The sequence below is a fragment of the Cucurbita pepo genome, chromosome LG09 (assembly GCF_002806865.2).
Source record: "Cucurbita pepo subsp. pepo cultivar mu-cu-16 chromosome LG09, ASM280686v2, whole genome shotgun sequence".
NCBI lineage: Eukaryota > Viridiplantae > Streptophyta > Magnoliopsida > Cucurbitales > Cucurbitaceae > Cucurbita > Cucurbita pepo.
This window is the reverse complement of record NC_036646.1, coordinates 4,658,337-4,670,459: the sequence shown is the minus strand read 5'-3', so window position 1 is coordinate 4,670,459 and position 12,123 is coordinate 4,658,337. Positions and strand designations below refer to the sequence as shown.

Sequence of the window (12,123 nt, the reverse complement as noted above, 5' to 3'; positions counted from 1 at the left end):
CCCTGAAGGATTGGAGGCGGCTGTATTCCTTCTGTTCTCAAATTCAGATTTCCGTACGGACCCGCCATTGCCATTCCGAATGGACCTCACTCCTTCCTCCCGCTTCCGCCACCGGAAATCCCCCTCCTCCGAGCGCTTCCTTCTCTCCTTCTCTTCTCCCTCCCCCCGCCCTTCTAACCCTACCTCCGCCAACGCCCTCGACGACGACAACAACAGCGAGCTCAACGAGGACGACGTCTTCTGGACTGGCGATTTCGCCGCCGATTCTACCCACCATACCCACTCCACTCCCTCCTCCTCCTCCTCCTCCACTCCTCGCCACCATATTCATCACCTCCAGCATCACAAGGCCTTCCCCCAGTCTGAGACCTTCGGTATTCTCGCTGCCCTCCCTGAGAACGAGGCCTCCTCCAGCCTTCGGAACTCCTCGTATTTCTACCATAAGGCCTCCGTGTCCTCCTCCTCTTCCTCTTCCCCTTCCTCTTCTCGGATGATTCCGACTATCCCTAAACCTCCTCTTGAGCGGTTGCCCTTGCCGATTTCTTCCTCGTTGAAGTACCAGTCCGCTCCGGTCAATGTGCCAATGATGTCCAAGGCGGCGGTTCAGAGACACCAAGAGATAGATGTGGATGATGTTGATGAAAGTGATGGGGAGATGTTGCCGCCTCATGAAATTGTCGCCAGAAGTTTGGCTCAATCGCCATTGTTGTCTTGCTCGGTACTCGAGGGTGCGGGAAGGACGTTAAAGGGCAGGGATCTTCGCCAGGTTCGAAATGCTGTTTGGAGACGAACAGGTTTTCTTGATTAGGGATTTGAACTGCTTTAATTACTTTTGGAGAATTGATTTGCTTAGTTCTTCGTCGTTTGACAATATTCGCCAGTCTGCGAGTGTCTGGTTCACTTTGACGACTGTTTGTGTCGCTCTTTTTGGAGTATTGAGGGTCCAGGAATATTTGAATCTGCTCGACACTCATCGTAAGAAGGAATTGGAATTGGAATTGGAATTGGAATTGGAATTGGAATTGGAATTGGAATTGGAATTGTAATTATCTGAAGGGTGTTTAAGATTTTACTTTGAAGTTTATTTGTAGGTTTGATCATTATCTAAGAACATTTTTCCAATCTATTCATATTAAATTCCCGTAATGTTGTTACATTAGCACCTACTTTTTCAGTTTAAAGTGTTCATATTTGTTCTCTTCCCTTCCATTACAATAGTTCATCCGGAGTTGGTTATTCTACATAGAACTATTGGGTACAAGCCTTGCAAAGAATAATAAACTTCGGCAAAAGAAGTCCCAAATGGAATGTGTTTAATTTGCTTCATTGTTTCCTTTATCCACTAAAATAGAGGATTTTACCATCCTGGTTATAATTGGGAGCTCAATTATGCTTAACCAAGTTATTAATATGAACACTAGTTGTAACTTTACCAAATTCCTTGGACGAACGTTGAAATGTGTTTCATGTTTTATACATGGTGTTGAGAGGTGTTTGTTTCTGGTTAGTATTGAGCTTTCTTATTTTTTTTCGATACCTCTGCAGGAGTGTGATAGTCTTGTGTTTTCTTTATCTGAATGTGACTAGTTGTGAGTGATTAGATGTGTTATTTATGAAGGGTTCTTGCAGTGGTAACTATAACCTTGATAAAATTTAGCACTACATGTCTGTTCATTGGGGTTGGTAGCATAGGGACCAGAATTATTCGTTTATGTTCAATGCTATTCATCAGCTCCTGCATTGGGAGACACATCCTCTTGAGTTTATTTCTATTCTTCTTTTCTTTCCTTTTCTGTGATCAGTGATGCTTAATGTCACATATGAAAGGCCTGTATTGAATGTAAGATGGAGTACCTACCGATGTAGGGAGAGGGAGTAAAGAGGGGAATAATTGGAGAGGAGAGTGAAGGAACATGAGCGAAGCGGGTGAAGGACGTATGAATGCTGAGAATAAAGAGAAAAATGGTCGAAAGGGAAAAATGGTGAGGAGAGTGAAGGAACATATAATTGGAGAGGAGAGTGAAGGAACATGAGCAATCCATAAAGATCTAGTGAAAATCAAATAACATATAAGGGAAAAATGGTCGAAACGAATGCTGAGAATCATGGTATATGCTATGAAACTATTTTCAAGAGTTCAAATTTTTTTATTATTTACTAGAAAGAATACTAGATCAAATGGTGCTCCAAAATAAGTTCCTGGGTATTCATCTCGACAAGCTGCTACATTAGCGGTGCATAAACCATGTTCGTCAACCAAGTTTGTTTAGTGGTCATAACGTAATTTATTGGTTAGGGGGGATAAACTGGGCCGGGATTTAAAAGAATTGGGCAAAGTGTTTGTTCCCAAACGACAGAAGTGGAAAGACACTAAGGGAGAGGGAGATACTCCTTGATTTTTGTAATCACGAAATTGTACGATGAACCTTTTTGTTCCAGGTGTACGACCCTGATACCATTCTTGGTTCTTTTCCTCAAATGAACATCAAGTTACTTTTTATTATGTTTCCAGTACGTTATCCTGTTTTGGTATGTAGGAAGTTGAGGGAACTAGAGTAGGCTAGGTATGGCTGCCTGTTAGGGAACCTATGAAACCTGAATGCTTTTTATTTGGTAGGTGCATTGACTAAAGGAAACAATCTGCATGGATAGAGTAGGATTTGATTGATATATATTCAGTTGTTCTATTAGAATTTTCCACTCTTTTCAGTTTATAAATTTCTTGATAGATCCTTTATAGTGGTAATGTTGCATGACCTACAGAAGTAATTTGTTTGCTTTCAGTGTCTTCAGTAAACACTTAGTTGAACCGTTTTTCATGAGATAGGAACTCGATGCAGCGGATTTAACTAGGAAATTCATCCCGAGAACGTCGAAGAAATCCCTCAAATTTGAGAGTAAACTCTTTAGAAACTCTATTGAATAATATGATCAACAGCAAACTATTACAATTCCAAGAGGGGGAATAATCAAATATACTATTATCCCACATCATTTGCCCCAACTTTGAAAAAGAATTCAATGTTTTGCATCAAAGGTGCTATGAGTCTGTTCTATCTCTACTGAGTCCAATATCATTCTGGGGATGGATTTTCCACCTACTATTGCCCTTGATGTCACCTGCTGCACCTAACATGTGAATGGAGTACACCTCATTTCAGATTATTTGTTTGTATCTTAATTATATTCTTATAGATTTGTTATAGGCCGTGTGATAGCTTGACTTTCTTCAAAAAGGAGGCCACTCATCTCTATGATTTCTGGACAATTTTGTTCTTCTATGTCTCCATCGTCTTGTCCTGTTCTTAATTTCCTTCTTTTTTTCACCTGTCGTGTATTATTGCTTTTGTCATATTTTGGTTGCTGGAAATTGTGATGAAAGAGAAGTTAATATGCTTGTTTCTTCAACCCTGGCTCCACCATCGTGTTCATGGAAGATTGAAATATCAATCAAATACTGTGTAGACAGACAACTTTCCTTCTCTATGAAGCAGCAGTTACTTCAGAATGACAGCTACAGGTATTTGCAGGCTATTTGCAAATGATGATACTATATGCTATTGTGGTATTTCCTAGATCATTTTATCACTGCATGCGAACTATACGTTATTCCTGTATTGACATCCATGAATACCATTCAACAACCTACTAGTTTTTTTACAACTTTTTTGTACCTTTCTTAACAAGATTTAAACACATTTTTTAAAGATATATTGATTCAGCTACTAATTTCTAGGTGTATATGGTGAATATTTGAATGACTGTTGCCTGCATCTCGCAGATATTTCTTAACAGATTTACAATCTTCAGCACAGGAATCCAAAGGAGGANTTCTTTATCTGAATGTGACTAGTTGTGAGTGATTAGATGTGTTATTTATGAAGGGTTCTTGCAGTGGTAACTATAACCTTGATAAAATTTAGCACTACATGTCTGTTCATTGGGGTTGGTAGCATAGGGACCAGAATTATTCGTTTATGTTCAATGCTATTCATCAGCTCCTGCATTGGGAGACACATCCTCTTGAGTTTATTTCTATTCTTCTTTTCTTTCCTTTTCTGTGATCAGTGATGCTTAATGTCACATATGAAAGGCCTGTATTGAATGTAAGATGGAGTACCTACCGATGTAGGGAGAGGGAGTAAAGAGGGGAATAATTGGAGAGGAGAGTGAAGGAACATGAGCGAAGCGGGTGAAGGACGTATGAATGCTGAGAATAAAGAGAAAAATGGTCGAAAGGGAAAAATGGTGAGGAGAGTGAAGGAACATATAATTGGAGAGGAGAGTGAAGGAACATGAGCAATCCATAAAGATCTAGTGAAAATCAAATAACATATAAGGGAAAAATGGTCGAAACGAATGCTGAGAATCATGGTATATGCTATGAAACTATTTTCAAGAGTTCAAATTTTTTTATTATTTACTAGAAAGAATACTAGATCAAATGGTGCTCCAAAATAAGTTCCTGGGTATTCATCTCGACAAGCTGCTACATTAGCGGTGCATAAACCATGTTCGTCAACCAAGTTTGTTTAGTGGTCATAACGTAATTTATTGGTTAGGGGGGATAAACTGGGCCGGGATTTAAAAGAATTGGGCAAAGTGTTTGTTCCCAAACGACAGAAGTGGAAAGACACTAAGGGAGAGGGAGATACTCCTTGATTTTTGTAATCACGAAATTGTACGATGAACCTTTTTGTTCCAGGTGTACGACCCTGATACCATTCTTGGTTCTTTTCCTCAAATGAACATCAAGTTACTTTTTATTATGTTTCCAGTACGTTATCCTGTTTTGGTATGTAGGAAGTTGAGGGAACTAGAGTAGGCTAGGTATGGCTGCCTGTTAGGGAACCTATGAAACCTGAATGCTTTTTATTTGGTAGGTGCATTGACTAAAGGAAACAATCTGCATGGATAGAGTAGGATTTGATTGATATATATTCAGTTGTTCTATTAGAATTTTCCACTCTTTTCAGTTTATAAATTTCTTGATAGATCCTTTATAGTGGTAATGTTGCATGACCTACAGAAGTAATTTGTTTGCTTTCAGTGTCTTCAGTAAACACTTAGTTGAACCGTTTTTCATGAGATAGGAACTCGATGCAGCGGATTTAACTAGGAAATTCATCCCGAGAACGTCGAAGAAATCCCTCAAATTTGAGAGTAAACTCTTTAGAAACTCTATTGAATAATATGATCAACAGCAAACTATTACAATTCCAAGAGGGGGAATAATCAAATATACTATTATCCCACATCATTTGCCCCAACTTTGAAAAAGAATTCAATGTTTTGCATCAAAGGTGCTATGAGTCTGTTCTATCTCTACTGAGTCCAATATCATTCTGGGGATGGATTTTCCACCTACTATTGCCCTTGATGTCACCTGCTGCACCTAACATGTGAATGGAGTACACCTCATTTCAGATTATTTGTTTGTATCTTAATTATATTCTTATAGATTTGTTATAGGCCGTGTGATAGCTTGACTTTCTTCAAAAAGGAGGCCACTCATCTCTATGATTTCTGGACAATTTTGTTCTTCTATGTCTCCATCGTCTTGTCCTGTTCTTAATTTCCTTCTTTTTTTCACCTGTCGTGTATTATTGCTTTTGTCATATTTTGGTTGCTGGAAATTGTGATGAAAGAGAAGTTAATATGCTTGTTTCTTCAACCCTGGCTCCACCATCGTGTTCATGGAAGATTGAAATATCAATCAAATACTGTGTAGACAGACAACTTTCCTTCTCTATGAAGCAGCAGTTACTTCAGAATGACAGCTACAGGTATTTGCAGGCTATTTGCAAATGATGATACTATATGCTATTGTGGTATTTCCTAGATCATTTTATCACTGCATGCGAACTATACGTTATTCCTGTATTGACATCCATGAATACCATTCAACAACCTACTAGTTTTTTTACAACTTTTTTGTACCTTTCTTAACAAGATTTAAACACATTTTTTAAAGATATATTGATTCAGCTACTAATTTCTAGGTGTATATGGTGAATATTTGAATGACTGTTGCCTGCATCTCGCAGATATTTCTTAACAGATTTACAATCTTCAGCACAGGAATCCAAAGGAGGAGAATCATTTTGTTTGTTAATATTCTTAATAGATTCCACTTGAAGCACGGGAAGAAAGAGGATCGTTATTGTTTGTCGATGTTTTTTGCATCTGAGAAGCGACACTATCAAATTCAGGTTCTTTCTGAATTATGGCTATATGAATCTTGACGTGTTTGTTTCTGGACCTCTAATATAATCAAATATTTTGATTGTCCCTCTAAAGGACATGAAGTTTGGCTGAAAATTTAGGAGGGGTAATGGCTGTCATGTCCTGTCTCAGCTCCCTCATTTTCATCATTAATACCCTTTGCTTGCCAAGTCTTAAAGAGAAACAAGTTCAGTTGTTTTGATGAGGCAGGATGTGTACTATTTTATATTGCAATTCACATATCTTCCTCTTTAGGAATAAGGTAATAAATTGTCTTTTACACTATAGATACGTTGGGCTGCTAACGGTATTGTCAAATGTAGTGTTAATAGGATCGGTTTTGATGAGGCAGGATGTGTACTATTTTATTTTGCATTTCACGTATCTCCCTCTTCAGGAATAAGGTAGTAAATCATCTTTTATTATTGTCAATTGTAGTGTTAATAGGATCTGTTTTGTTTTGATGAGGTAGATGCGTACTTTTTTGTTTTGCATTTCATGCGTCTCCCTCTTTAGGAATAAGGTAATAAATCGCCTTTTGGCAGTATGGGAGATACACGCCTTGAAGAGTGAGTTTGAGGCTCTCCATATGAAGAATGGTGAGTCAATAGACAAATTTGTCATGAAGTTGACGACAATCGTCACTGACATCCGTTCGTTAGGCACAAGGTGGAGGAGATATTCATCATCAAGAAGTTTCTTCGAATTGTTCCCCCAAGATTCATGCAGATTATTACCTCCGTTGCGCAGTACAGTGACCTTAAGAACATGTCAGTTGAGGTCATTGGTCGTTTAAAGTCCCATAAAAAGAGACTTTGTGGCTATGACGATAGAGAGGAGGAGAAGCATCTTTTGCTCAAATATGTGGCTCGCATGGCTGAAAAGAAAAGATGTAGTTGATTCTTTCTTTGTAGGTAAGAAGGAACATGGTAGTCACAACAAGGAAAGTAAAGGTCGTGGGCATGGTTGCGGTCATGATTGTGAATGTGGTGGCAGAGGAGGTCGTGACAATTACCTCGTAAATCCATGGCAATGTATCAATAGAATTCTTGAATGTTAGAACAGAAAAGTAGTTAGCCGTGAAGAGGTACAACATTTTCACGAGTATGGAAGCCTTTTGGATAAAATTGAAAGTAGAATTATATTTAAAACAGACAATATCATATCGTCAGCATGAAGTGTTTACAAGTCACAAGGCTTACACCTATTCGCAATATAGCATTCTATTCATTCCCATCTAAATGTTACAAATTGAAAATATTAAATCTTCATTTTTTTTTTTTAAATAAACGGGCAGGAAAGGTAAAAAACGGGTGATTAATGAGTATGGTATTTGTGTGTTCGTTTTTTTTAAAAAAAGGTAGAGTGTTCGCTTTGATGTTAAACTTTCTTTTAAGACCAATAGATTTAAAAAGTTAAAAAATGTTAATCACCTGGTAAAAATGGAAATTTACGTAAATTCAACCTTAAAAGTTTAGGGATACTTAATAAAATTTATAAATCTATTTAATACAAATTTTAAAGTTAAGATGTTTCCTTTAATATATGTTATATAATATTGTTTTGAGCTTCAAATATATTCAAAATTTTAGTCTCGAATAGAGATATCCATTTTATTTGTGGGGATCCTCTTCGAAAGAAGAGGAGATTCTCTGTTTAGAAGGAAAATAGAGAAGAGAGTGGAGAACATTTTTTCACGTTAGATAAATGGAGCTGAAGACGAGAATATATTCCCCGTCCCCACCTTAATATATATATACATATATATATATAAAAGTATATATGCTTTTTAGCTGTCTTAAAAAAATAACTTGATTAACTTTAAGACTCTAATTATAATATTTAAACGGAAGTCTATATCGTACATTTTTTTTTATAAGTTACAATATAATATTAAAATTAAAAATTTTCGAAATTTTGTTCGTGAAGTATATTTGCTTACAAAGGTTATGTTAAAAAATTAAAAAATTTAATTAACAAAAATAATAAACAGAAAAATGCTTTATTTCTAGAATATATGATTCCATTTAGTAATGTGAAAATGATGACCTTTTGAGAGTGAGCATTGCTCTGGCTAGACTTTGCTAGAATATAGTTGAATTTGGTATAATTTTTTTAACATTTATTTTTCTTTTTAAAAAACTTCCCGCTAAAGGATTAGGTCCAAACCCGACAAAGCCGAGGACATATCAATTGACTACTTAAAATGTTTAAGATTCAATCTCAAAAACAAACAAGATAAATTCACATTCGAGAGAAAAAATAAAAGGATAGAGATTAGAAATTGTACTTCTCGGATTAATCAGTATAAATTTCGAGAAAAAAAAATAAAGTTATATTCTTTAAGGCATATACTTCGAGTGTCACATGTTATTAGTGAAAAGATTTAAAGTTACAGATATGATCAAAAGAATTTATAGATAGAATAGAATAATAAACCGTTTCAAACAATACTTTAAAAATAAATATATTATATATGCAATTTAGACGTGTAAATTTACATTTTCATTTACAATAAATTAGTCAATGTTTATCAAATAAATATGTCGTATCATCCTTTAAATAGAATGCCAATAACGAATATCGTGTACTATCGATAATTTAAATGTACGACTAATTCTAAATATCATATAACAATATATTAATCCCACTTAAACCTCATGCTTAAGAATTAAAACATAATGTAATCAAGGAAAATATTTAGATCCATAATCAAACTTATCCAATAATTTAATATGCATATTTGCACTAATACGAAAATGACAAAGAAAAAAAATGACATTTTACAACGATTTGATATGAATTTATTAACTCTAATCTGTCATTTGTAACTCAATTTAAGAAAAAAATACCACGAGTAGTTAAAAATTTATAATGTTTATATTAGGGTTTTCATAAAATCAATGAACCGGTTTCTACCCAACGAGCCATATCTTTCAATAAAAAGCTTATGACCCTTCCCTCTCTTGGATTGATCTTGAGTTTTATCGATTTAGGATCAAGTTCTCCTCAGCCACCACGCCACTATGTGTTTATGATTTTAGAGAGTTTGTCATCTAAGTTGCCACGAAAAATGTGTTTGTTGTTAGCTCCAATAACATAAGCACACGAATCTTCAATTGGACGCAAAGAAGTACATGCTAGTTCAATCCAAGTCGAACTTTGACTTAGTGCATCAAGCACGATTCAAACATTATTTGGTGCGTTTTGTTCCAATTTTTATGCACCCAACTCCTATTCAATAGATTGATTCAATAGGTGTAGGTCAATTCAAGGCATTCCAGGTTAGTTTACCCTTTGTTTTGGCTGCCAGATCAATTCAAGGCATTTCAGGTTAGTTGATCAATTCAAGGCATTCCAGGTTAATCGAGTATTTTTAGCATCATATATGAGTTTTAAGATGAGAAAGTACACGAAATTGAACTGTAATAGATTTATTTAAATTCTTCCTGAAATCCCAACTAAATTATTGAAACGATCTTATAAAGATTTTAACGTCTATTCCTTTCCACTCGAACTTATTTGAAAAACCTCATGACATGCATACAATAACAATTCTACCAAAAGCTCTACTGAAGTGCAGAGGATGCGAACCCAAAAGATTGATTAGGTACCCAAAAAAAAAATTTAAAACGATTATGACGAATACATTTCTTCACCCAACAAAGAATAAGTTCTTTCTCATTAAATTCTTCGGACAAATTCACTTATCCAACTTAACCATTAAAACTTTAACATAACGTTATTATATATATATTCACATCGAACGTTCAAATAATTAATACACCTGTTAAAAAAAATACAATTAATCCAAAAAAAAAAAATCTAGAAAAAATCTCATGGCCATGATTTAGAATAAATTCGATTATCATGTGAATATATCCTCTCTTTTTTTGTTCCTTTTTTTCTCTCTTTTATTATCCATCTTATCTGGAATTGACAGATGGAAATGGACCTCAAAATTAACCACATCTGGCTGTGTTTTTACTGTTTCCTTGAGATAAAAAGATAAAAAATGCACTATAAAAACAGATACCCTAATTACCACAAAATTTAGATTTGGTTCTAAAACCACTCAACAGATCCCAAAATGTCTGGAACTCACCAAGTTTAAAGCCACCTTTTCATCATTTCAAGCCTCACAAACCATCCTATCTCTTCTCAATTCTCTACGTTTTCAACCATATATTACACTTTATCAGCTTCTCTCTCTCCTTCTCTCTCTCTCTATCCCTGCAAATACTGCATACACTATCCCATCCATGGCTGCCTGTGGAAGCCTGCAACACATCTTCGAAACCCCATTACCGGAGAATCCAACCCTTCTCGACACACTCTCGTCATGGAGCCAGATTATAGCTGTGACGCCATCCGAGCAGCAATCGTCGTTTACAGAGATTTTTGGAGAGCTTCATTTCAAGGAGAGTTTTGTTCCTCCTTTGTCACCTCAGTTGTCTTTGACAGAATCGAACTCTCCGTCTCCTGCTGCTGCCGCCGTTGATATCGAACCGTCGTCAAATGGTGAATCTTCCAGTTCCCATGGGAGAAGTAATAGCTTCTCATCGACCAATTCAGAAAGCCTGCAACTCTGCACAGAAGGGCTTGGGTATGAAAGCTTAGATGATGGTGAGGATTTGAAAGGGGGGATGGATGAAGAGGAATGGCAGAGGGAGGAAGAAGAGGAAGAGACCTTAAAGAAACAGATTGAGAATCCTATTTGGAAGCCTGGGATGATTAAGAGGACAAAATCTGCTAATGTTGATGATTTTCCTCCTCCAATTTCTTGTATGGGGAACAGTGGGAAGCCTTGGGTTGGATTCAAATCCTATAGATATGGTGGAAGGTTTATATTGAAGGAAATAAGAGTCCCTACCCATGAATTTCTACATGCTTCCCGCGAAAATGGACGCCTGAAACTGCATATTCTCGTTCCTAATAAGCAAACCAGAGAGGCCAAGGAAGAAGACGATGACAAACAACAAGAACAACAGCAAGAACACGACAAACAACAAGAACAACAACAAGAACAACACGAGGAATAACGAAGAAAATAGTATCGGGAAATGCAAGGTTGAAACTAGCCCACAATGAGATAAGAGTCCATCGCTTTCTTAGAGATAGAGAGTATTTGAAGCTTAGAATTTCCAAGTTTTCTTCTCTAAAAGGATGATTATGCCTTGTGAACACTTTTTTTGATTTGGTGATTGATTGCCTTCTTCCCTAGAAATTTTCTGTCCCATTTGAAGTTCTTTGTCTAATTTCAGAAACAATGATTTCTTCTGTTTCATTCATATTTTACCAGACAGAATTTAATGGGCTCCAGAAACAAAGAAATGGAATGATACCAAATTTTTCCACTTCCTAACCCGGAATATCTACGGGAATATCTACGGATACTCCAATCACAATAAATCATTTCGAGATTTTCCTACGACATCCAAAATGTTTCTCCCAACGCCTAAAATTACTTCGTAGCAACCTTCAATGAACTCAAAGGTTGTTTAGAAAGTAGTTGAATCGAAGACAATCGTCTTCTACGGGATGAACTCAAAGTAGGCCATAGAAACTAAGACCACCAGAACTATCTACGAATACTCTAACGCAATAAACCATTTCAAGTTTTTCCTGCGACATCCAAAATGTTTCCCCCGACGCCTTCAAATTGTTTCATAGCAACCTTCAATGAACTCGAAGGTTGTTTAGAAAGTAGTTGAATCAAAGACAATCGTCTTGAACTCAAAGTAGGCCACAGAAATTAAGACCACCAGGACTATCTACGAATACTCCGATCACAATAAACCATTTCAAGTTTTTCCTACGACATTCAAAATGCTTCTCCCAACACCTTCAAATTGTTTCATAGCAACCTTCAACGAACTCAAAGGTTGTTTAGAAAGT

At 36.3% G+C, this 12,123-nt stretch overlaps 2 protein-coding genes across 3 annotated transcripts; both read left to right on the top strand.

Moving 5' to 3' along the window:
* Positions 1–10: 10 nt before the first annotated feature.
* Positions 11–7,383, top strand: LOC111802350. 2 transcript variants are annotated; one of them, XM_023686680.1, is made up of 2 exons: positions 11–3,520; positions 6,048–7,383. In XM_023686680.1, exon 1 carries the CDS (start codon positions 80–82, stop codon positions 806–808), a length of 729 nt encoding a protein of 242 aa, XP_023542448.1. In that variant the 5' UTR covers positions 11–79; the 3' UTR covers positions 809–3,520; positions 6,048–7,383. The 2 variants fall into 2 exon arrangements, 1 of the variants encoding a protein (XP_023542448.1); XR_002816250.1 differs by lacking the exon at positions 11–3,520 and adding an exon at positions 3,847–5,786.
* A 3,104-nt stretch (positions 7,384–10,487) lies between these two features.
* On the top strand, positions 10,488–11,267 carry LOC111802080 (protein FAF-like, chloroplastic). Its single transcript, XM_023686325.1, has one exon. The coding sequence runs from the start codon at positions 10,488–10,490 to the stop codon at positions 11,265–11,267; it is 780 nt and encodes a 259-aa protein (XP_023542093.1).
* Positions 11,268–12,123: the final 856 nt, after the last annotated feature.

Excerpts from the sequence above, each read along its gene's own strand:
- LOC111802350 (XM_023686680.1), top strand. The coding sequence starts at position 80 with ATGGACCTCACTCCTTCCTCCCGCTTCCGCCACCGGAAATCCCCCTCC.
- LOC111802080 (XM_023686325.1), top strand. The coding sequence starts at position 10,488 with ATGGCTGCCTGTGGAAGCCTGCAACACATCTTCGAAACCCCATTACCG.